The sequence below is a fragment of the Microchirus variegatus genome, assembly GCF_963457635.1.
Source record: "Microchirus variegatus genome assembly, chromosome: 7".
In the NCBI taxonomy this organism is placed as follows: Eukaryota; Metazoa; Chordata; class Actinopteri; order Pleuronectiformes; family Soleidae; genus Microchirus; species Microchirus variegatus.
Window position 1 is genome coordinate 19712036 of NC_139808.1, and position 26884 is coordinate 19738919.

At 39.4% G+C, this 26884-nt stretch overlaps 1 protein-coding gene across 1 annotated transcript; it reads left to right on the top strand.

Moving 5' to 3' along the window:
- Positions 1-5449: 5449 nt before the first annotated feature.
- On the top strand, positions 5450-24938 carry hipk1b (homeodomain interacting protein kinase 1b). The gene is made up of 18 exons (XM_083892801.1): positions 5450-5716; positions 8735-9465; positions 9879-10070; positions 10186-10367; positions 10514-10637; positions 11522-11641; positions 11847-11933; positions 12070-12254; positions 12343-12493; positions 12586-12772; positions 13106-13224; positions 15361-15495; positions 16537-16697; positions 16815-16886; positions 17184-17354; positions 20320-20534; positions 20620-20729; positions 23130-24938. The coding sequence occupies exons 2-18, from the start codon at positions 8737-8739 to the stop codon at positions 23592-23594; spliced, it is 3405 nt and encodes a 1134-aa protein (XP_083748927.1). The 5' UTR covers positions 5450-5716; positions 8735-8736; the 3' UTR covers positions 23595-24938.
- Positions 24939-26884: the final 1946 nt, after the last annotated feature.

Sequence of the window (26884 nt, forward strand, 5' to 3'; positions counted from 1 at the left end):
AGCCCAGGGACCTGGCTCTGCCCACATGATCCTCCTCCACAGTTTCACTGGGAGGCCATCACATTAACCTCATGGCATTCTTTGCACTCTCCATGGGTATGTTTCTTTGCAAGTTAAAAGTCGACGAGGGATCGCAAAGGAAGCGTACGACAACGACGTCCTGCCGTTCATGGCAGCGACTGGACGTGGGCAAACGGGCCTGAGACGACTTTGACATGCAGAAAATGTACAAATCCTGTTGCGTTTTGTACCCGAACAGCGATCCATGAAAGAAGAAGGAAAAAAAATAAAAACCAAAAGACTCACTTATATGTTGCATTTGCATGCAAGATTATTTCGCTTATTCCTCCTCTCCATCATCCAGAACAAGCTATAGTGGCAAATCACTCTGCTGATTCAGTATATCACAGCATCATCAACCACCCTGACTCACTGGCTTAAAGACCTATTTATCAGTCACCCGAACCAATGGGGAGGAACTGCACTTGAATGTAAGAGGGGCATTGTTAGAAAAAGGGCGGGGGTCTGAAAAACGATGTCTTAATTTGTTACATGGACTTTGTATGGAGTCGTTCTCAGAGGCAGCACTTTGCTCGCCTGACGTGGTGTCCGTGTTTGTTCAATTCAATGCATGTGTTTGAGCCACGAGCTCCTGCATGCTCGCCAAACTGCTTTAGTGTTGTTTCTTTTTTCGTATTTCTGTGTGTAGTTGTGTCTCACTTACGTCCTCATCAACTTATCCTTGCCCTGTGTAATGTGAACTGTGTAAGGACAAATGACTTATTTTGGGTGCTTCTCTCTTTTTCTTTTTCTTTTTTCTTTTTTTTGTTTTTAACTTAATTTATTCAAGGAAATAATTATTAATTTGATTGGCTCAAGAGTGGTTTCGCTTGAGACTGGTTTTCCCCCCTTGTGTGGTAAAATATGACATGTTCCAATGGTTAAATGTCTCTGTTAGTTTGTTCTTTGCGTGAACCTCTGAATCCTAACTGTGGTTTTGAGGAGAGAGTCACATACCATTGCCTTGACTTCTTCTTGACTCTGAGAGGTCTCTATGCGTGCTCTGTACAGGACATGGGTCCTATACCTGCCCCTAAACAGGGCATTGGTCCCCATATTAGCCCATACGGGCGATCAAATCCATATTTTGGACTATTGCATATTCCTGTATATAAACTGACGAGGTAAGGGGATACGAGGACCCTGAAACTTTTTCATAAGAGGACTGTATTTAAGATTATAAATTATTTTACTCCCATAATGAGAACTTAAAGACAGAGGTCTGGGTACACAGGATGGCTGTATTGCTTGTAAATAATGTAGATATTACAAATGGAGTAATGTGCATGAGACAAAGAAACAGCAAAAAGAACATGTTAGTGGCTATGGACTGTGAGAGGATTTTAACTGCTTCACTTTAAGAGTATCCAGTATAAGTGTTACTGAAAAGACAATTTTGTTAAAGCATGCAAAACTGAAAAATCTAATGTTAGAGTTATAAGTGGGAAAACAAAAGTTAGCTGAAACAACGATCTTTCAGACAAAACATTTACACTTTGTGCTTTTGTTTCTTGGCTAGTAAAAATTAAACCCTTTTTGCCAGTAGTGCCAATTATTATGAATGCTATTTTGCCTAACAATATATTATGTTGGGGAAACCAACACCCGAAAGCTGTCAGTCAGTAAGACCCACAGAGGCAACACACGCACACACAAACACAAACATGCACACAATAAACCGTAGAAGAGATCTAGCGCTCGCTCAACCGTAAGGCTCCCTACAATTTCTGAAGTTTGTTTCTGAGGCCAACTGTCGTGCACGTGATGAGGATGATGATAATGATGATGATGATGCAAGTATGAAAATGATGATTGTTTTCATGTCAATGCAATGACCCAAAAAAGGGAAAGGGGGTGCTACGTTCTTAACAATGTGGTTGTACTTCAGCAACATAACAGCTTTTAAGACCATTAATCACACGTTCAGCAGATCCAGCCTCCAGTCAAAGCACTCCATCCTCAAACAGAATGTCTCCTCCTCCTCCCCCCACCCTGGTTGTTGTTGTTTTCTTTTTACATATCATTTCATCGACTTTTCCTTTCCTCTGCCATTGTCACTGCCATTCATCTTTGACGTGTACTCTTAACTTCTGGAAAGCTCTGTTTTAGAAAGTGCCTGCTCAATAACAGAAAAAGTGCAAGACAATAATCAGGAAAATGTCTATTGTATGTTCCTCCAAAAAAAAAAAAAAAAAGCTGTGAGTGCTTGACAGTGTTAAACTCTGCCCAAACCCATGGTAGCTGTAATTTGTCGATGGTATGAATGAACCCATATGGCCTGATGGATTCTGTGTTTATAAGACAAAATGACAGTGTCGCCTAATGCCCGGTTTGTCTGTGCATTTTTTCAGTATTAGAAGAAAAGAAGATTACAAGTCAGCCTCTGTTTAACGTCCCAGTGTCAGTGTTCGGGAGGAAAAGTGTGGTGTTTGTTTTGTTGCATGGATTCGCTTTGTTCTGTCTTTGTTCACAAATGTTCTTGCAGCATTTAAGTGGAAGTGTAACCCAGCAGTTTTCCAGAAGAAATAACTGTCACACAGACTTTCATTCTTTGTCTTTGTCTTTCACTCATGAGCAATCACACACAGAGAGAGACTCACACACAGAAACGCACACACACACACGCACACACACACAGGAAACACATACACAATGGTACATGTTCAGTCATACACACACAAAAAGCCACACCCTTTCTCTCTGTGCTTATGTCTTTGGGAACAATTAAATCTCTCCCTTAGATTTTACTCAGGGTTAAAGAACAGGGAGATGGTATGTGGAGTGTAATGTCAACACACACACACACACACACACACACTCACACACACTTGGAACACTGGTGACAGTGTGCATTTGTTCATCCATGTGTATGTAAAGAAACACGAGTATGTTTAGGATTCTCCGGTTGTCCACAGATTTCCAAACCATCCTCTTGATTGACAATGTTCCTTTCGCTTGTGTCACCTTTTCTACAAGGAAAATAATTCTCCAAATCCCTTATTTTATAGACTTTTACTTGGATACAAACTAAATTCAAAGTAATTTCTACTTCTACGCATATGTTTGTCTTGATTCTTCATACAAATATTCTTAAATAATGTTAAAAAAAAATGTATCACCTCAATTACCTTAATTTATAAAACAAAGTTAATTCACTAAAATTGGAAGATCTTTATGATGTGTTTAACTTATTTTCTTTATCGCTGTCACACTGAGAGACAGCCGTGGTTTGGACAGCGCTGTCAGGAGCATTCATTCAAGAGTATCACTTAAATCCCCTCTCACATCAGCACAACCACACAAAAAAACTGCTTTATACACAATATATATGTATATATATATATATACATATATATTGTGTACATGCACAGATACACAGACACACACCAACTCCAAATGCTTGCGCCTGCCAATACACACAAAATACACACACACACACACATGTGTAGCTGAACACACAGATTGCAGAAAACCCATCAGTATGTTCATGTTTATGGAGAGGATGGTGACTGTAATAAAGAGTATGTAGTGTAAAAAAAAAAAAAGTAAAAGTAAAACAACCAAAAAAAAACAATAAACAAACAAACAAAGAAATATTGCCATAGTAAAAAGCTGGTAAACATGCACAGAAATGGCTTCTGTTCTCATAAGTCCGCTTAGAAATGAATGGTATAACCTTTCAGGCCTTGTTTTGAGAGGGCGTGGCCAAACACCACATGCATGCTAGAATGGTAGATCCTTATAGATAATCTATGGCTAGACTTCTCCTCGCCCTCCTCTTCTTTCACCCTGTCTTCCCTCCTCCCTCTCTCTCTCATTTCCTGCTCTATTCCCACCTTGCCTGCTGTTGTGTTCTCCATGCTTTTCACAGTCCGTCATTCCTCTTTATTTTGTAGCCTAGTTTTTCCTCTCTTTTCTGTTCTAACAAATGTGCATGCACAAGCATCATTAAATTGTTGATGTTTTTAAAAGAATATTTTGTTGCTGAGGCCATGCAAAGTGTTTTGAATATTGCCCTTATATGTGGAAAATGTCTTCTGAATGCTTTACATAATTTCTGCTGTAAAATGAAATCAGAATAAAAAAAGAAAATTTGCACTTTAACTTATTTTTGCCTGATGTGTATTCCTCCTGTGGTCTATGGAAGACAACGGTAGCAGTGGGTGTTGTTTTTCATTTAGACAAGGACATAAAGGTACTTTACTATCAGAATATCTGTTGTATATCAACTATTCTATTTTTTGACCAGTTAGAGGTGTTAACTGGCCACTAATTATCTGGCATTAAGGCTCATTACTAGTAAAACCAGTATAATTGTGTACTATTTATCAGGTATACCATTTGCTGTGTGTTTAATTGACAACGAAAGCCAGCATTTATACGCAGTTGTACAGTGGGTGACATATCATGGAGGTGTGCCCCAATATATTTTTGTATGAATCCTTTTTAAATCTTTCAAATCAATTAAATAATCTTTTATAAACCAAGTAAAAACAATTATGCCCTCCTTCTGCAGCACAAAAACTGGCTCAGGTTTGGACACAACAGTTTATATATATTTTTAAAAATAGCTTGAATATTCAAAAATTGCTCAAATCTGCTAAATTGAAGTGTGTCCTATTTATCTAGATCTGTAAAAATGCAGTTATCCCTCATTCAAAATTAAGAATTTATTGAAGGCACTTAAATGAAAACCCTGTGATCCTTTGGACTAAATTAAAAACTCATGTCTTTAAAATTATGATACACAAAAACCAATTGTGAAAATATGTTTTAAGCAGAAAAATAAGAACCTTAAATTAAATCATTATAAACCATGAGGTCATGGAATGACTGGTCTAGAAATGCAGATTCTCCCTTACAGCACTTCTAAATAAAACCCGAGCCACTCACTGTGATTGTATCGCATATATTATACATACATGCGTGTAAATAACCAAGGAAACACATGGTTTGATGTAAAATCTAGTAGAACTGTGGAATATTTCTGGCCCTCCACGGAAAATTACTGATTCCTCCCACTACACGTTTCCTTTTACCGTAATACATGTTGTTTCCCGTTTTCCCCTTGACGTCTAAAACCATCGAACACATGACTCGATCACTCTTTGGACCGCGGTGGCGTCGTATTACAGACGTAAATTAATATTTTTATTTGCTTCAAATATACTTTTCACCTCTTTATCCTGTTAAAAATAACACTAACGTCAGTGTGTCTACGGCATCAAGCTGCCGGTAATTACGGTAGTGAGCGGAAATGCCGTAAGGCTCGCAGCTGATATAAGGACGTGGTTTGTTCCGGTGAAAAGTGGCTTTCGCTGCTCCAAGAAAGGCGGTTTTATAATATAATTTATTTTATTTTTTAATCAATAACTGTGTGAGTTTTTAAGGATTTTGACATTTAATGTTGTAAGACAATGAGGCCTTGGTGTTTTTTCTCTGAGTTCGGGGCTCTGTGACGTCTTGTCCCGATGCCTAGCACTTCATCGACTGAAGAAACAATGCAGGCCTAGCGAGCGGCTAACTGTAGCAGCTAACTAGCAGCTAACTGTAACTAGCAGAAGCTAATCGGAGAAGGCTAGTCCAACAGCAGACTGCAGTGGGATTTAAACCTTGGACGAAGCAGTTTTTCGACGCTGTTATTCCATCCAGTCCGGTAGGTTGCATCTTTGTTTTGGCATCTCGTGTTTAATTGCATACGAGCTGTGTCATTTAAAACGCATCCATTGTGAGTTTTTATCAACCGGTCAAGAGAATATTAACAGAAAGTTGAACGACTGGCTTGCTAGCATTAGCGAGCTAAGAAGCGTTGCCTTGTTGATTTGGCTCTTGTAAGGCTGCCTGTGTCAGTGTGGTAAGCTACAGATTTCTGTGGTGAATAAAGTGGCAGGTTAATGACACTTTTAGCAGTGATTTTTATTTATTTTTTCTTACTGAACAACAACAATCACAACTGAACTTCCACCAATGTCAACCAGTCTTCATGTCAGCATTCACAACACAATGTTAGCATCATAATTTCACTTTAATTCATTAGATATTGTTAACAATTTAATAGAACAAGTCATGTATTTTGTACTATCTTTCATGTAGTAAAGAATATACTTAACTGGTCCTCCTAGGGGTATGTAAAACATGTATACATAAATGTTGTTTGATTTATATGACTAAAGACGTTTAAAATAAATTAATGTAAGACCAAACTTAAGATAGGGACATACTGTACAGTTACGTAATTTATCCCCTTGGAAATTCCAGTACCATTAGCTCCCACACGGATAAACACATCAACAACTAAAACCTAACAGTAGTGCTAAAAACAGGTTTATTTATTGTAGGACCATACAACCTCATTCAAAATGTTTACCATTCAGAGCAGTGTGACACCTGTAACCTGAGCAGTGCAAGTCTCTTTGCTCTGTTGAGATGTGGAATTTTGCCTCTGGCAGTTGAAACCAGATGCTTCCGCTCATTTCCAGAGGAAAACCGGACATTTCAGCTCTCGTGATCAGGGAGAAGTTGAAAATAACATGAACCTTTACTTTTATTGTTAAGTGTATCACATCCGGAGAAACGGGCCCTTTTTTCTGCAAAAATGAATACATTTTTTGACTTGTTTTCCTAATTGATATTGCATTTCCTGTTCACTAAGAAAGTCTTTGATTCAGCATTTTTTTTTATCAAACCTTCTCACATGGAGGAACAGCACTATATTTTTGACTGGATGTGGTTTTCTGTCATGTTATTGTAGCATCTTGTCAGTTTGAGCAGACTGGACACGTATTAGTGCATGTCAAATAAAACTGCACACTCATTGACTATAAAATACCAACAAACAGTGGATGATGGTGGTTGGTAGTCAGTATCCCAGCTTTGTATGGTGTCCACTTGCATGGCTTATGATACATGAACAGTATTTTTGTGCATATACAGCCCTTTTCCAAACCGCCCCACTCAAACAGAGCTATGCAAGTGGTAGACCAAAACACAAACTGTCTTAACACTTCTGGAAATCAGCGTCAGTGTGTGCTGATTATACACCTTTGTTTGCTGTTCAGTGTTAACTGTTGGTTGGGTGAGCATTCACATTTTCTTGAGAAAATAAACAAGTAAAAAGACAAATGAAGTTTCTTGAATTTGAAAAATAAAAATGAAACAATTATTGAAGAATATAAACAGCAATTTTAGACGATGTAAATCATTGTTTGCATCCAACTCTTGGAGTATGTCCACAGTGTTCATACTAATGTCCCTGTTATTGCCTTTACACACAATGTGCAGTCTGATACTTTTTAGTTTTACTGATCCGTGTCATTTAATTTTGAAATGGTCATGTGCTTTTAGTAACAGTAAAAAAAAACATCATACATTATGTTTTTGAAAGTCAGACATTTTGGAGCACACATGAACTTGGTGTCCATAAAGGCTCATTAGAGTTAGGCTTTCAAATGTGAATAGCAAGTTCTTTCCCCCAAAAAGTTTGCAAATGATCTACAAAACTCAAATCATACTTTGCACGTCACAACTGGCCAGATTTGGCAGGAGCCCCAGGAAAAACTACCGATCGTGTCTTTGTTAATGTACAAACCTTGATTGATCTAATTTTCTATGATTTGGTCACTACAACCAGTGTGAAAAATATCAGTACTAGGGCTGTCAAAAGATTAAAAAATTTTATCAGATTAATCACAGGGTAGCTGTGGATTAATCACGATTAATTACCATTCGTAAATATGCCAAACAAATTCAAATTTTCTCTTTATATTGTTGTAGGAACGGAGAGATAAATAAAGTATGTGAAAATATAAATGTAAAGAACAATAAAATACTGTAAATAACTTGTAAAAACCTATACAAACTTAGTAAAAAATAAACATTACATTGTAAAAACCCCACATTATAACACAATATAAATAAATAGAAAAAATAAAATGCTCTAAATAACTTTTAAAAATAAACTATACATTGCACTGTAAATAACTCGCATTATAAACAAAATATAAAGTATAGAAGTTAAATAGTTTTCTTGGGGTACTAAACCCACAGCAGGAAATTCCTCATCAGCACTTTGAAGCACTGCTTCTACTAGTTAGCGTTAGCATCAGCTAGCATTCTGACGCTAATGTTAGCTCCTGTCTGTGTCCCCGTTAGTTAGACAGTGACTGTTAATTAGATCATTATCTGCGCCAGTAGCGCCACTTACAACTGTGTCTTTCTTTCTTTTTTCTCCATCCTCTCTTTTTTCTTCCTCTTCTAAGTTCCTGATTGATAACTCCTCTTCATTTTCCTTCAGCTTCACACAGGTTAGCGTGAGGAGACGTGGGGCCCCTTTAGGGAGGTTTCCTACTGAGATGTCATTGCAAATCAACCCTTGTTGTTTAAGAGAGACGGGGATGCAGCTGGTCACTGATGCATTTAGGCTCTGAGTGTCGGGAGCCCCCCTATCGGCTCAGGGCCCCAAGCAGTTAATTCCACAAATTAATCATCCTGCGTTAACGCGTTAATTTTGAAAGCCCTAATCAGTACACTAATTAATAGTACCTGCACTGGCTCCAATAGTTCTTATGATTATTGATTCACAATTATATATATTAATTCATATGGGATTGTTTGGTAATTCAAGAGGTTTGGGCACCATTTGTTATTTCTAAATTTTCTTTAAATCTCTTTTCAGCTATGAGCTCTCAGCTGCAGGTCTTCTCACCCCCCTCCATCACCTCCAGTGCCTTTTGCCGTGTTAAGAAGCTGAAGGTGGAGAGCAATGTTTGGGACGTGTCCACCTCTGAAGCTTACAGCTCCATAGCAGGCCAGTCGGCCTACGCTTTCACACCTGCAATGGCTGTGCCACCATTTGCACCTTCTCTGGTCTTCCCTCCTACAGCTGGCTCCAGGGGTCAAGTGGTGGTGCGGGCAGCTGATAGCACCGGCAGTCTTCCACGAGGTTCCAGTCGACGTGTTGCTGAGCATGCGACGTCCTCCTCTTACGCTCATGCTGAGACATCGTCTGAAACCAGGGCGCACAGGCATGGGCAAAAGAGAAAAATCGAGGAGACGAATGAAGGCAGTGGGAGTGGATGTGGGAGTGTGCAAATATTAGAGGAGCTTTCGGCTCCTGCAGCAACATATTCCAACCGCACAGGTGGAGGTGGTGGAGGGGGCACAGGGCAATCTATACCACACTCAGCTCCAACCACCAAGAGCAGCAGCTCCAATGGCGAAGGAGATTATCAGCTAGTGCAGCACGAGATCCTCTGCTCAGTGTCCTGTAGCTATGAAGTGCTGGAGTTCCTGGGAAGAGGCACATTTGGACAAGTAGCTAAATGTTGGAAGAGGGGCACAAATGAGATTGTGGCCATCAAGATCCTAAAGAACCATCCTTCCTATGCTCGTCAGGGCCAAATTGAGGTAAATCAAATTAATACTTGTTTGCTCTGCCTCAGTAACTAGCCCCCCTTAAGTATTTTTGTCCCCATTTAGACCTGGTATTAACAGTGCGTTCTATAGCTGAAGTGATTAATCAATTACCCAATTAATTGTCAACTTAAAAACAATATAAATATATATATATATATATATATATATATATATATATATATATACATATATTTTATAGATGTGAATATTCTCTGGTTTCTGCCCCAGATGACAAAGAAACCATTAAAACTGCCTTTTTTGATTTGTTGTCAAATAAAGACGTAACTTTAGTCATTGTAGAGCTAACTGGCCAAATAAAACTTGCAACATATTACTGTATTATATTATTATTCACTGAATTGTTCTTGCCATTCATGATGTGAATGTATGTGCCTCTTTCATAGGTGGGCATCCTGAACCGGCTGAGTGCAGAGAACGCAGATGAATATAATTTTGTGCGTTCATATGAATGCTTCCAACACAAGGGCCACACCTGCTTGGTGTTTGAGATGCTGGAGCAGAACCTTTATGATTTTCTCAAGCACAGCAAGTTTAGTCCACTCCCACTACGGCACATTAGACCCATCCTTCAGCAGGTTAGCACATGTTATGACGCACACATTATTGCTAGTTTTTTAGCCATCTTGAAATTTCCCATTTTGCATTCTTGGTGATTCATCTTGGGTAATATTTGTATGTTTGTATATTTAGGTGGCTACAGCACTGATGAAGTTGAAGAGTCTGGGTCTAATTCATGCAGACCTAAAGCCTGAAAACATCATGCTGGTTGACCCACTTCGACAGCCTTACAGGGTGAAGGTTATCGACTTTGGCTCAGCAAGTCATGTGTCCAAGGCCGTCTGCTCAACCTACTTACAGTCTCGCTACTACAGGTTGGTGGCAAGAGATTGTGCTTTTGCTTACCATAATACACTTTTCCTTGCTGTCATGAAGCATGGGTGCTACCAAATATGCCACATTTAATGCAGCTCAGCTTTACTTCTTTGGTACAAGTCATTTTCTTCTGTTTACCATCTAGGGCTCCAGAGATCATCTTGGGTTTGCCTTTCTGTGAGGCCATTGACATGTGGTCTCTAGGCTGTGTGATAGCTGAACTGTTTCTAGGTTGGCCTCTCTACCCTGGAGCTTCTGAGTATGACCAGGTCAGTACAAGTGATTGCATTTCCCAGGCTTTTAAAACATTCTTTTTAGACATTTATTGGTGAAGTTGCATGTTGCTGTTGAATATCCCTCACCTGCCAAGTGTGCTGGAAAACCAACGTAACCTTCAGTTTGTGGCAAAACTCAAAAGATGTTTTGTTTGTCCATTGTGGACATTTTGTTTTCGTTTGGTCAAAGGTTTTGCACCCTAGACAACATGCCTCAGATTTAGAGACATTGTCTGGGCAGTTGGAATCCTCTTTTGGTTTGCTGCCTCCTCCAGCAGGACCTCAAATTATCCCATCAAAATTCACAAATCCCCAGTTTTCCTCAGCAACCTTTACAAACCATTCACGAACAGGCTTTAAGCCAGCAGGGCGTCCTGGGGATGAAAATAAAAAAGAAATGAGAAATAAAATAAAGATCATTATGTACGTGGGGATAAAACTGCGCATAGAGAAATGATCCATTCCATCCATACGAAGGGTCCGCTTACAGCGACGCACAATGCAGGAGAGAGAAGAGCAGTCGGCAGGGGCTTTGTGCAGACAAAAAAAGGCCCGCACCAGATGAGGGGCACCCTCTATAATTGCAATGCCTTGACTTTAGTGATGTCAGTACACACAGCCCCAGCCATAACAACAAAATTATATAAAAATAAATAAATAAAATAAATGTTACAATATTGGCACAATAATTAATTTAGGTTTTTCAGTTTTTTTCGTCCATGAGGCTGCAAAAATTTAGATCATCATGAGTAAATAAATACTTTTTTGTTTTGTTTTCAATCAAAGAGGTTTTAAGTACTTCAGTATAAAATACCAACTACAAACCTTAAGGGAATTGCAGTAATGGTTTCCTTGTGTTCTCTCCATATTTCCTACAGATTCGTTACATTTCCCAGACTCAAGGCCTCCCAGCAGAGTACTTGCTGAGTGCCGGCACTAAGACCAGCCGTTTCTTCAACCGCGGCCCTGACTCTAGCTACCCACTCTGGAGGCTGAAGGTGAATAAATCCACTCATAAAGACAGGCTTATTTTCTGCTTATAAAACAATCTTTATAGATATCAGAAAATTGGTAAATATGTCAAGAAGTAAAGTATTGGTGGTATTTCTCATTTTCTTATTTGAGACGAACATGCATAATCTGAATAGTTTCTTGGACAAATGCTTTTTGGCCTTCACATGTAAATAGATATTTTTTTCCCAGACCCCATCAGAGCATGAAATGGAGATGGGCATCAAGTCCAAGGAGGCCAGGAAGTACATCTTCAACTGTCTTGATGACATGATGCAGGTAGATCACCACATTTACTACGGTTACTGCAATGTTTGTGCATTTTGCCCACTTTTTTTATTTCATATTTGTATATTTTTTATTTTATTTATATCTTTTTAGTTGATCTAAGTTGACATTAATTTGTGAATTCCAGGTCAACTTGTCATCTCATTTGGAGGGGACAGACATGTTGGCTGAGAAAGCCGATCGGCGAGAGTTTATTGACCTCTTGAAGCGGATGCTCCGTCTGGATGCAGACAAAAGGATCACGCCCACAAAAACGCTGGGTCACCCCTTTGTGACCATGAGCCACCTCATGGATTATCCCCACAGCTCTCAGTAAGTGTTTTACTCTGATGTCCTTACTGTGTTAATTTAGGTGTTTTTATTGAAATATAATCACTCACTGTTCCTCAATTCTCTCCAGTGTGAAATCATGCTTCCAGAACATGGAGATTTGCAAGCGCCGCAGCTCCTATGACACTGGCAAGTCCTTGTACTCTACCAGTGCTGTTCCCAGTGCTGCAGCAGGGAACCTCACTGTTACCTTTAGTAGCCAACTCAACCAGCACAACCAGGTATGACTCGCTTCACAGTAAACTTTAGCATATGTAAAGGAACCTGTGACTCAAGTCTCCGCTTTTATTGATTCATGGTGTTTTTAATAAAGGTGCCTTCTGCGGGAGGAGCGGTACCTTTGTTGAACTACCAGCCAGCGCTGTATCAGCAGGCGACCATCAACATTCCGGGGCTGGCTCAGCAGAGTGTGCCGATTCCAACGCGTCCTACTGGGCTGTGTAGCCAGGCAGAACCCTTCCAGCAGACTCTCATTGTCTGCCCACCCTCCACTATTCAAGGTGAAGGCCAAGGCTAAACTACACAAAGAGCTTCATTGTGGCCATGATTAAAGGAAGAAAAAAATAATAATTTGAATATGTCCTGTGAATTATGTGACATGACATTTCAACTGCAGAGAGTATTAGTTTATGGACTGAAATGTTTGTTTTATAGCTAAATTAACACTTTTTGAATTTGTTTATCCTGTAAGTACTGGCAGTCTGATGGCTATTTGTCTATTATAACTAGAATAACACTGCTCACACACCATCTATTACCAGAAACACATAGGTACCTGCTGTTTTAGGACAAAAAGATACTGAAGTTGTTTTTGTGTGTTTGTCCATTTCCAGGGCTACAGCCATCCAATAAGAGTTCCAGTTTCCCTGTGAGGATGGAGAACTCTGTACCTATTGTACCTCAGAACCAATCTGCCCAGTCGTTGCAGATCCAGCCAAGTATGCTCACACAGGTAAGACTTTGTGCAGTGTTTGTCTACTTGTATAGTGTGTTTGTACAGTATTTGTGTATTTGTTGAGTGTGTTTGTGAGGTTAAGTGTACGGTTATAGTTCAAATGTTTGTGAGAGGAGGTAATTACTGTTTTGTGTAAATGTACCATCAAACAAGTTTGTCCTGTAATTTTCATTTTGGGTAACCTCTGGCAAAACAGAAATCATTAACTTGCATTTGGCTAATTTTCAACCTTTTTCAGGACATGCTTCCAGTAGAGCTGTGACCTAAGAGTTACAGGAACCTTACGCAGTTCATACTATGTAAACTGCTGGAATGACTCATGCTCCTACCTGAGGTTGACAGAAATTGCAATGACATGTTCTGTACATAAACTTCTATTCAGACGGATGGGAACATGGTTCACGGCCTCATTTTCCATCTGAATGGCTCAGCATGTGTCAGCTTAGACCTCTGTCTTGTCTCAATTAATTGGTATATCTCTAAAATACAAAATAATTTAATGATACTGACATTTAAATGTCATAGAACCAACTTCTTTGAGAGAATGTAAAGCAAGTAAGAAGATAAGAATGGGGAAAAGGTAATTGCCATTCATGTGAAAAGTGAAATTCTGTTGGCTAGTTTTTCATTATTTTCTGGTTAACTTCAAGAGTGAGCAAAAGCAGTTCATTTGAAAAGCAAAGAGTGAACCTGTTCATGGGCACATCTCTGAATTGGGGCTGCACAATATATCATACATTGTTTCCATCACAATATTAAGATGCACAACATAAATATTACAAAAACTGCTTTAACAGCAATAAATGTAGATTATTCCTTGTGCTAGTTTTTTTTGACTGTTTATTTTTTTCCCAATTTGGCTCGTCAGAGACCTTGCAGTTGGATTAAAAAAAGTTGCTCACATTGTTCAAAATTGAGATTCAGATTTATATTACACATTTATTTAGAGTAGAAGAAAATGATTTTTTCCCATTAAACCATAATGTGGGAATGGAAAATAATTAATATTAAATTCAGTGTCCTAATTGGCTCGTCACTGTCTGGGTCAATGTTGGCACTGAACTCCAAAAAGTAAAAGTTTTCAGGTTTAAGTCCTAACAATATGCAACATGTTCTTGCATATTGCATGTTTACCTGATATTGTGCAGCTGTTTTTATTTTCTGTGCATCCGTAACCTAATCTCCAGTTTTCTGTAAACGTGAACATGTTGGCAGTGGTGCCATCATGGTGGATATTCTGAGTTCATCCTGATGTTGTTTTCGTGTCCCCTCTCCTCTTTACTGCCATCACAGCTGGCCAAAGTGTGGTGGGAAAGACGGGCAGACAATGATCTTCAAATAACTGGTTTTATTTTCAGACGAGATGTTTGTTGTTTCACTGTGTTGACACACACATACCAGTGTTTTGCAGTAACAGGTGTGGCTTTAGTGACATGGTCAATGTTGTTTTTGCTGATTGCACCCTGCTTTGGATTTGCTTCCAAACCGGATTTGACTCCCAGGCCTCTCTTATTCCCAGTTTTCCTGTCTGGGATGGAATCCAGATGTTTAGGGCAAGAGACTCATCTGGCACAAGAGGTTGTTTGCTAAAATTAGGAATGATTGCTTGACTTGAATTGGGCTTTTACTTTTTCCAAAAAATCTAACCTCAAACAAATATTACATGATTAGCTATTCATTCCATTGAGGATTTTTGATTATTCCACTTGCCCACACATACAAACATGACATTTGTTATTATTACTCTTACCATTAGTCACATGAGGTTGAAATCTCATTGCCCATCAGTGATGTCTCCTCTACTGCCTAACTCTCTTGGTCGTGTCCCTGGTTTCACAGCAAAACACAACATTGATGTATAATTCTTCTGGTGTGCTCATAGCGTCCTCTGCTGGACCATGATCTCAATACTTCAGACCGCCTGCTGCACTTTTAGACTTTTGAAGAATTGAATTTTCTTCTCCAAGTTCTACCATGTATCAACATTTTGGATTAAATGGCTCTAGATCCATCAGAGGTCAGGGGGTCAGATCTGCTCCATCCCTTTTGTTTAAATAAGATTCAGCCTTGAAAGGGACGTACTTTTTCTATCTTTACCCTAACATGCCCTCACCTATCCTCCACTCCCTCCAGGGTTCCTGCACACCCCTGATGGTGGCCACCCTGCACCCACCCTCAGCAGGCATAGCCCCACAGTATTCTCTGCCCCTGGGGCTGGGCACTGGGGTGGGTCGGCCCACCCTCCTGGAGCACACAGCCACGGTGCTGGTAAAGCAATGATGATGTCCCTGAAGAGAGACATGCACATGCACACTCGCTATACCACTAACAATGCCATCTCGCTCCTGCCCCACTTTCCATTTTCTTTCTCATGCATTTGCAAATTTTCCTTTCCCTCTGTGCCGCACACTGTATGGGGATAGTCTCTAATTGTATGTCTTATTTATTACCTTATTCCTCCACATGATGTGGACTTGCCATGGTTGTCAGAATAATGACTGATCAATCATTTAAAATGACTTTTAATTTGATCACCATTGTGTGTTTTGGTGCTCATGATTTTAAATTCTCCCTTGTAATATTATATTAATAGAGGAACAAAATGTTTCAGGGTTTCCACACCTGACGAACAGTCTTTCCGCCCTATTCTCACTCAGTCATTCCCTCCCTCCCTCAGTCTTCTCTCATAGGTGTGCTGAGGGCATTGAGCGCATGTGCTGCTGAGTTGGTCTGCGCTTTGCTTGCAGCTTCTCTTGTTCCCATCCATCCTTGATTTCAGCACAGGAGGTTGCAGCTACAGAGTTGACTAAAATCCATACTCCACAGCCTGATCTGATACACACCTTTTATTTCAGCCCCAGAACACGTGGCATGCCTTTTCCCCCCCAAGACAGCTAATCAGCAGACTATTTGGAATCAGTGAAGTGAACTAATCTCTCTCAAATGTTTCTTCTTTAACAGGCACCATGGTTCTTTGTGAACTTTTCTTTACAATCTGACCTGTTTCAAAATGTTAAATTTGTCTGTGCTTTGCATGTTATCCTCTTGTGAATATATTGTAGGGCTATGCTTTAATGAAAGAATGGCTTGGAAGAGTTGCTCGCTTAGCTTTATGCTTTTGCTCATAGAAGAGATTTGCTCCATGGTTATGCCTTCTCTGTTTTCAGTCTTTGAATTTGTTTCTCAGCATGGCTCAGTTTGCCTGGCCCATTCCAGTAACTAAACAATTTGTGGATTTCTTAAATGGCTGATCCTTGATATTTAAGTCTCTGAATTGTAAGTGTCAATTTTTTTCTTGTCTTTTCTCAGCAGGCTTGGCCCACTGGCACCCAACAGATCCTCATACCATCGTCATGGCAGCAGGTCCCGGGTGTGGCCGTCCACAGCTCTGCCCACCAGTCCATTGTTCCCGAGTCTCCCCTCGAAACACATCACTCAGATGCTGCCACACAGCAGGGACACAGCTGGAGGTCAGTCAGCCAATCTTTGCCCAGTGTGGCTATTCATTATCATAAAACCTTTCAGAATAATGAGCTTTCTTTTTCATGTGTCCATTATTAACCTGTTCCAACCGTAAACCATTACAGGGCCACGAACCAAGCCAGGACTCAGCAGGAGAGGAAGAAGGTCAAAGCGAGACGTGGAGAGAACAGGAACAGGTTGATAAATTATTCTTTCAGGATTTTTTTGCTTTGTTTTTTGGCCCTAAATCAAGAAATGTTGAGCTTATAACGACAAAATACAGTGGTTATAATGAAGTCTTCACAACATTTAAAAGTCTTGACAGACCTGAAGTTAAACTGTGTCTTTATAGGAAGCATAGGCTTACAACTCTATGGCAGTTTGTCTACTTCTGATTATTCTTGTATACTTACTCCTCCACCATTCTTTTTCTCCTCTTGTCATTTTCAATATTAACTTTTTATTATGTTTTGGTGTTTGTGTGTGTTTTTTAGGGGTCTGCCCACTGCATCATTACTTAGCAGTGGTGGTTGTGACCCAACTAGTTCCAGCACCACGTTGTCCCAGCCAATCATCATCTCTGACACACCGAGCCCGGCAGTCAGCATCATCACGATTCACAGCGACACTGACACAGAAGACGAGCGCAAGTTCCATCCTGCCAGGTATGAAAAGATGCTCCTCTCAGATAAACACGTCTTGTTTTTTTGTTTTGTTTTTTTACTGGGTTTCTGCCTCTGGGTTAGGGGATTATTTTTTCTCCTGTTTTCTTCCATCTTTGCTGCTACAGAGCAGGAATAGGCATCAATATTTGATTATTTGGTTGACTATAAAAAAGGTGATTAGTAATGCAGCTATTTGTATCTAAAAAGAAGGAAAGCTGGACAAATTATTTTGACTCATCGTTTACCTCAAGGTGGCAGCATTTAGTTTGTGGACTCCATGTGTGTTTGCAGAAGTGATTAGATTGTATTGCTTGTGTCTTGTAGCTGCTTCTCCAAGCTCAACACACTGTGGACAGTGCAGACGTTTTGAAATGTACCAGGAGTTTTTGAATGCATCGTGTTAGGTTAAGTTTCCCTCTGACAAAATGATGGCTCACTCAATTAATCAATTAATAATCATTTGCCAAAGTCAACTATTTTTAATAATCAACCGGTTTGAGTGTTGATTTTTGTCTGGTTTCTGCACATAAAGTCTGGTCCGAATATTTTAATTGGTTATACTTTTATCATAATACTATGATAATTATATCCGCGAGAAACGCGCGCGGATATTATGGAATTGGTCTCGCGCGTCCGCGATGCTAAAAACACATTTTCGGCTTTATCTTCCAGACTGATGGAGATATTGCCTTCAAATTTTGTACAATGATTCATGTAACAACTATCTACAAGTACAATCATTATAACTTTGGCTATGATTGGTAATAGTTACATAATAAGTTAACTGGTTAACTTATTAGTGAACACAGAAAAAATAGTTAAGGCATTTTTTCTTTATTATTGAGCTCATTTGGACACATTGAGGATATCATGGGTTTATTTAGCACTTATTCATAATATTTATTACTAGGGATGGGACTTTTTTGTCGGCAAATTGACCGACAATCGACACGCGCGCACCTCGACAAAAAAATTTATAGTAAAAAAAGTCGAAGTGTCACAAACACGTAAATTTCACAACCACGGAGGTTAAAGAAGCTGTGCAAGAAAAGGTGATCCTGCTGTCCAGGCTCTCTGTGCTCTCAGATGATTGTGCGCGCGTCACCGCTGTGCGCCTCCAAGCATGTGTGTGTGCGTGCAGTGCGAACGAGGTTGTGCTTAAGATTAGGATGGGGGTGGGTGAGCGACATTACACAAGCGCTACACAAATGAAGACTGCATCTCACCCAGTCAGGATCACTGTACTTCACTCTGGTGGACACCTCGTTAGGTGTCCACCAGACACCGCGCAGGTTCAAAAACCTGAGCCGTCTGGCGAGTGGCGACACGCGTTCCAGCGGAGAGTCAGCTTTCTTTCCTTTTTTTTGCCCCTCATTATTATCGCTGTTCTGATGGTCAATAATGGACATTACAGCCATGTTTTTGAGCCTAAAAGGAAGTAGTACACTGTAGAATAATTTCCACCCTCGCACTGCTGCTGTTGCTGCTGCTGTAAAAAAAAAAAAAAATAATTCGACAGGTGGACCTCGACAATCGACTCTAAAAATTTGTGAAATTCCCATCCCTATTTATTACATTATAATATAAATGTATTAATTATCATATAAAAAATATTTAAGCCTCCATTTCTTTATTAATGCATTGAATGGAAAGTTTGAACATATTGTATGCTTTTTCATGAAAGTTAATAAACATAGTGTATGCTTTTTCATGACATTTGGACACTTTGAAGATATGGCAGGTGTGGTTAGCATTTTAATATTCATAATATTTAACAAGGTATAATAGGTTAACTAGTTTTATTAAAAACTAGAGAGAAATTTATGAGTTCAGGTATTCTGTGTTCAATATCGAGTTTATATGGATACTTTGAACATGTATAAAGTGTAGTCAGCATTATATCATATTTAACAGTTATTTTGTTGAATTTATTAATAATTAATTAAAACAGTTAGTGGCAGGTGCGAGTGTGTATACTTTGGGTATATTGGAAAGTTGAGGATTGGACAAGTTCGCGGATATACCCCTTGCTGTCGGCCCCCGACAGCGTAGGCTAGTTAAATAATGATCAGTTTCAAAACCTGGTGGGTTTATCTTACGTTTTAGAGTGCAATACACTTATTAGGAGCAATTTAAGATTACAAAAGAAATGTGTAAAAATGCAAGGATTAATTGATTTATGAAAATAAATGTTGGTTGCATCCCCAGACAAAATTGTGTCTGATTCAGATAGATGGCATTTGTGCTTGAATTGCTCATCCTGTACCTTTACACTAACCAACACTAAGATGACTGATTGATTTCTAACGAACAGTTAAATATGGGCATTGTTAATTGCTGACATGCATTTATCATACTCCCCATTTGCCACTATTCAAAAAATTGCAGGTTTAAAATTGATTTTTGTCCAATGCCAACATGTTTACTCAGTAGTCGCCACGGTCGGCAATAGTAGGAACACTGGTTCTTGTGCTTATTTTTTCTCTTTGTCTTTTCTCATCATTTGATGCAAATTAAAGCATAATTTCTGGTGCACTGTATGACTCACTTTTATCTTTGTCATTATCGGAGCCATTAGCCATGCGTGTTTCTGGTGAATCTGATGTTTGACAACTTCAGAAAGCATTTTTAACCGTTTTATGTTGGAATCTAAGTAAAAAAGTCCTGATTGTTTTCCTTAGACTTGAGATCACGATTCCCTGGCATGATTTTTTTCACAAATCAAATTTTTTACGATTTATGGTGCATCCCTATAACCACCTTTTGTTTTCTACTTTCTCCTACTTCTTTTGTTGCTGTTGTGTATGTGGTGCCACAATTTGCGCATCTGTGATGCAGTGGGTTAAGACATGCCACAGGGCAGATCATTTATGGGAATTATATTGACTGCCCTTTCTAGCGGGTTCAATCAGGTTCACATAGCTAGTGTATACCCAGCAATTACACAGTTTCTGTTTTCACACAGTGTCAGCCTGAGCCAGCGCACAAACGTAATCAGCTGCGTGACGGTGCACGACTCCGACTCGTCGACAGCCAGCCCTCTGACCCCTCTGCCCCGCACACTCAACCCAGCCAGCAGCGTGTCATCGCGTCACGTCAAGTCTCTGGCTGTGGTTGCACCGTCAGTGAAAACGCAGGGTTCTGAGAGAGGAGCCGCTTCACGTGGACGTTTGGAGACTGGTGAGTCGCTCGTTGCTCCGTCGACACATTTCAATTATTTTTGTTAAAAGCACCTCGTATGTTTATATAAACCTTTATTCCACAGTGAATTACATGAAACCTAAACGGTCCAACCGGCAGCCGTGCAGTTCTGGGGAGAGTGTGGAGCATCATGGACTAGTGCCAAGTCAGTCACACCCATTAAACCTGAGCCAGGTGAGGTGTAATTAATTTGTTATCTTAGCAGGTTGTTATCCAGGTATTTTCCAATGAACTGTTTTGAATATTGTGTCGTGATAGATTCTTTTAAATTACTGAGAAAATGATTGAAAGCCGGGGTTTAAACAGTTGAGTTTATCAGCTGTAAAAGGAAATGTGAGCAACAAAAAATCTACGCAAACATTATTTGTTCTGGCCACGTTTCTCTCTGAACTTTTACCTTTGACGAGCAGTCTGGACAGTGAAAGGTTCAGATCTTCATTTTGAGGAAAACTGTTAAATCACTGCAGCCGATGTATGACGTCAATGCCAATATGTCAGTTTTTTCCCCTCCATCTGATTTAAAATATAGCAGTTTAAAAATAACAAATGGTAGAAAACAAGTTATCGAACAAAAAACTGCTGTAATGTCTGTACTATAAGCCACTACTTTTTCACACTTTGAACCCTGCGCCCTAAACAATGATGCAGCGAATCGATACATTTTTACGGGTGAGGAAGACGCTAGTTTGAACCGTCATTTGGTGGATCATGCACACACCCTCGTCAGGGTTTCCCCTAGAAAACCAGCTTAGCCCAGTGGTATCTCACGGGGCCACGGTGTTTTTGTAAAAAAAAAACTAATAATTAAAAGTTCTCTGGAATTTTTTAATTATGACTATTATGTGTTATTGTAAGACATTTATTACCAATACTTAAACACCAACTATAGAGTCTTACAAAAAGACACTCTTGAAATTAAATAAATAATATAATTTTTTTTCACTTAAGTTAAATATTAATTAAGTAATCGGCCAGTGAATCTTAAAACAAGCCATGCAATGGTTACATTTAAAAGTAAAATAAAGCAACATAAACATAAAAGTGGTAGTGCCCCCTAATCTGCCTCATCTGGTGCAGACAAACGGCCCTTTTATTTCTGCGCGCCGCCCCTGCGCTGTTCTCTTCTCCCTCTCCTGCGCCGTTCGTCGCTCTTCGTCTCCAATCGGTCTCTTCCAAAGCAGCCTGGATAATTTCTCTACGTGTTTTATCCCCACATAAAAATAATAATCTTCATGACGAGGATGGAGTACAGTCGCGATGAAGTGCAGGTGATCTGCGTAAAACGTGGTGACAGACTCTGAAGAGCAGAGCGCACTTTTCACTCCGTGGACTTAATCTTTGTGAAAGAAGACGCTTTAACGCTGCAATTAAGGGAATAACAGATGCATCAGATGAGCTGATGTCTTTAGTTAACTGCTCAAAGAGAGAGAATGTTCTCTGGTGTGAGGTGAATGTCGCGGGGAGTTGATAATCTGTGCCGCACGCAGCCAAGTTTCGCTTTTGCGCAGAGACTTTCCAGAGTTTAACAGGTGCTGTTCCACAGTGTTGTAGCTGTGTTTCGACAGTATTTGATAGTGTGACTTGGGTTTCAATCGGCACCTGGACAAGCGTGGGCTGCCTCTGATTACTTGGGGACACATGCGCTCTTGTTACCCGGTATAGAAAAAGCTGTGGTGTATAAAAAAATCTATTTTAAATAAATAAACAAGCAACGCTAAGCCTGGCGGGGGGCAAGTAAGTTATAAGTACACTTATAATATATAATATATAATATAATACACTGGGGGAAACCCTGCTCGTCATGGAAAACACACAAAGAAATGCATATGGTGCAGCTTTCAAGTTAAAGGCAATTGATCTGTCTGTCGAAGAAGGAAATGGAGCTGCTGCACGTTGATGGTAAGACGTTGGAGACGGCAGCGTGAATAACTGACTCGATGCAAAAAGACGACAAAAGCTTTCAGAGGTAAAAAAAAAAACAGATGGGTAAAACTTGAAAATGTTCATGAAGACCGGGTGAACACACGCAGAGCAAACGGCCGACTGAAATCCAAAACAATCACCACTTAAAATAAAATGATTTACTGCCTTTAGTAATTAAACATTTTTAAAAATATCTCATGTTACAACGTGGACACCTGCGACTTAGACAAGTGCGGCCTATACAGGTTTATTTTTCTTTTTAAATGTTGTTGGTGCGCCTTATATTCAGGTGCACTCAATAGTCCGACCATTGCGGTACTGTGAAATTAGTTTATTTATGTTGACTGAGTCTACCAGTTCCACACAACTGTGTTTCTCAGTGTGCCGGTGTTAAGATCTTGTTAAGGTTTGAAGTGCGACTAAAAGGTCATAGCTCCTCAGTCAGGTCTGGCAATTTTGAGATTACAGATAAGGGAGTCAGAATATTGAAAAAAAAACAAAAAAAAAAAACACCAACACTGCAGCTGTACTTGACTTTAATGTACAACCTAAAAATTAAAGGGAGAATTCCATGTTCAGGAGTTGAGGCAGGTTGCAAAATTCACTCCTCGGCTGATTATTGTGTCTGTCTACTTTGTCATTGCTGTTTAGGTTCAGCCGGTGGTTTCTTCATCTCAGGAGCGTTCGGGTTTGTCCCACACTGACTCATCTTTGCGTCGACAGCAGACGTTCCCTCCGGCCGTCTCGGCCTCTCACTACAACTTCCCAGAAGTGTCGGCGCTAACCTCGGCCACGGCCTCCGGCTCCGGCCTGTACACGTACCCGGCCTCCACCGCCCTGTCCTCAGCCTCTCAGGCCATGGAGCATCTGCTGGGCCGCGGTCATAGCAGCCACGGACACTCGCCCTCCACCTATGCAGCAACGTACACCTCGTCCTCCAGGAGAGACTCGGCCAGCCGCAGGGATTCCGTCAGTAGCCTGCTGCACGGCCTCCCCGCAGCCTACCAGCATCAGTTCACCACTGGTTCTCCTTATGTTAGTGTGACGCCCCGGGCCGAGGCTTACAGTGCCTACCAGCTGAGTCCCAGGCGCCTCACGCAGTACCCGTACCTATAGGGAGCCACAAACACTCTGTGAAAAAAGAAAATAAAATACACTTCCCCTCATACTATCACAAAGGGACATTTAATCTGTATTTCTAATAGAATAACTATTACTCACTTACTTGTTTTTGCTGCTTTTGTCCACAAGGCAGAATCTCACTTCCAACTGTGGACTGTTTGAGTGTTTAATGTTTTTAATGTCCTTTGGTATTTGATATCAGGTCAGGTTTGTTTCCCCTTAAAAATCCCATTTCATTTCCCATATTTTAATCCCCATAATACCGTTAATCTTGAGGTTTCGTGTGAAGAGAGATTTTTCCTCCTGTCACAAACTGCGATGACACTTTAGGATTTTAATTTGATTTCATTTTTTAACACCTGACTCACAAGGATCATGAAGTTGAAATGGGGAGGGGGGAAAAAAAGAGTTGTGATCCTTGTTCCAAAGTTTTCACACTAATCTAGCGAGGCCCTCTGTTTTAGCACATTTATTACTGATTGTACTTTACACATGCGTCTGTTTACTCACAATTATGTCTTTTACTATGTTTAAATTATGTTTGTCGGCGAGAGGTCGGGAGAGGACTAAGAGAAAGGTGTGGTTAAAAACTGTGATGGATACGTGTTAATTTAAGTGCACATGTGATAATAGTCTCTTAATGTAGTGATATTGTTTAGACGGGAATAACCATGTTATAACCTTTTTAAAAAAGAAAACAAAAAAAACTGTATCAACTGAGTCTCGATTGTATTTATGAAGTAGAGAGGAACCTCCTGAAGAACGATGTGAGAGGAAAAAAAGACAAATTAACCTTTTTAATCCAGATTTTCATTCAAATATGAAAAAAATATTCTATATTATGTGTGAAGCCTGATTGTTTAGGACCTGCTTATTATTAAACATGGATACATGGCCAGTTATAACAGTCTTTGTTACTATATATATATATTTGACGATTTGGAAACTCCCCTCACTGCAATACGGTGACTAATGAATTTAGTGGTACACAAACAGTTGTGTAATGGTCTGTGTGGTCAGTTGTTGTCTGATGAGCAGACGCTGGAGCTGTGACATCCTTCAACACCGTTCAATCAAAGGCGCTACTGAAGGCAGTTTTTCCACAGACCAACAATAACAACTGCCGTGTGTGTCTGACAAAAGGAGGTTATATATTTGGATGGTGGTTTTGTTTTTTTTGTTATGAAATCTTTTTTTTTTTCTTCCTCCCTGCTGTGTTTGCATCAGTTTTGTGTTGTAATGTCTTGACTGTTAAACTGTATTTCATCTAAATGTAGTGTAGTTGAGAGACTTGTTTGGTAGTAAGTAATTCAGGGAAAAAAAATGGTTTTGGCTCAAATCATCCACAGTCACTGTTTTCAATAAAATAACCACAAATTCACAAAAACTCACCGGCTGTTTTATGTTTTTGTGGATTTAAAAACAAAAACGGGAAAGAGCACTTCAACACTTGTGTTCATACCAGCACCAGAACATTTTTACATTGTGATCCACTGGATCTGTAAAGAACAATACATTCAAAATGTCACCATATCCATTATCTACAGTGGCCCTCGAATGCCAAACACTACAACATTACAAAAGACGTTAAACACATTTCAAAAACGCTATAGCGTTAAGAAAACAATACAAGAATATTATAATTATAACTAGCTTACGCTGTCTAAAATGCTAACCACACCTGCCATATCTTCAAAGTGTCCAAATGTCATGAAAAAGCATACACTGTTTATTAAATTTCATGAAAAAGCTTTAAACTTTCCATTCAATGCATTAATAAAGAAATGGAGGCTTAACTATTTTTTATATGATAATTAATACATTTATATTATAATGTAATAAATATTAAGAATAAGTGCTAAATAAACCCATGATATCCTCAATGTGTCCAAATGAGCTCAATAATAAAGAAAAATGCCTTAACTATTTTTTCTGTGTTCACTAATAAGTTAACCAGTTAACTTTTTATGTAACTATTACCAATCATAGCCAAAGTAATAATGATTGTACTTGTAGATAGTTGTTGCATGAATCATTGTACAAAATTTGAAGGCAATATCTCCATCAGTCTGGAAGATAAAGCCGAAAATGTGTTTTTAGCATAATAAATTAATCAATTTGCTAATTTATAATAAAGCTACAAAGATAGGGATAATTCTCAGGTGGTATGTGATGCCCATGCAAAATTTGAAGCCAATACCTGCAATACTTTGGAAGATACAGGCGAAAATATGGTTTTTATATCATTAATTAATTTATTAATTCACTAATTAATAATAATGGTAGACAGCTCAAAATCAATAGGGATCATCTACAGGGGTTATGTGACCCATAAAAAAACTAAGAAAAATTTAATCTCAAACGCCTTTCCAGTTATCGCCTTAACGGCTGAAATCTGTGGACGTGGACGTGATTATGGAATCGCGAGACCGATTCCATAATATCCGCGCGCGTTTCTCGCGGATATAATAATGAATGACTGATGTCAAGAGTCAAAGAAAGAAAAAATTCCTTGATATTTGCTTTAATAATAGTCGGCATCATTCTGAGCAAGGATCCATTAGTGTTCTTAATGAACCTCTTAAAGGGACACTGTGTAGTATTTATGGGTTTATATAACCCAAAATCCACTTTTTTATACATATTATGTGCTCCTGCATTGTCTAGTCGCTGTATAATATTTTTGTTTCATTTTCGTAGTGTTTCAAAAAGTCATGTAAAATAACATGGTCGCGGGCCGCTGTTGCATTGCCACCACGCCATGTTTCTACGGGAGCCTGTATAGACAAACTTTCCATTTTCCATTTATTATTTCCATGGCTGTTTTGTGATGAGATTTTTTTTTCAAAGGTTTTTTTCAAGGTCACATTTTGGACAACATAATATATCGTACGACTTTTTTTGTCAAATTTTGGACAAAATGTTTCAATCGTCAAATATTGGACGCCATACTTTAGGATTACTTTTTGTCAAATTTTGAACAACAAACTGTATGACTTTTTTGTGAATTTTTGGACGGCATACTAAAGTATGACTTGTTTGTCAAATTTTGGACATTTTTTTTGTCAATTTCTGGACGACATACTATAGTAGGGGAGACTGGGGTAAGTTGAGCCAAAAGTTAAGTTGAGCCACCCCTTGTTGCTAGGAAACGGTAAAAAACATTGATCATGTGACCAAATATTTAGGAGGAAGGCATCATTTCGTGGAGTCTGTGAAGGTAAGAACCACATGGAACCACATGGGTAAAGTGGTTAGCCATTTATTTCCCAAAAACTTTTTTC

What these genes read in the sequence shown, in the direction of transcription:
- hipk1b (XM_083892801.1), top strand. Translation starts at nt 8,737, where the DNA reads ATGAGCTCTCAGCTGCAGGTCTTCTCACCCCCCTCCATCACCTCCAGT. An exon ending in ACCCACTCTGGAGGCTGAAG is followed by an intron (nt 11,642 to 11,846) that starts GTGAATAAATCC and finishes TTTTTTTCCCAG; the next exon opens with ACCCCATCAGAGCATGAAAT. An exon ending in AGCACACAGCCACGGTGCTG is followed by an intron (nt 15,496 to 16,536) that starts GTAAAGCAATGA and finishes GTCTTTTCTCAG; the next exon opens with CAGGCTTGGCCCACTGGCAC.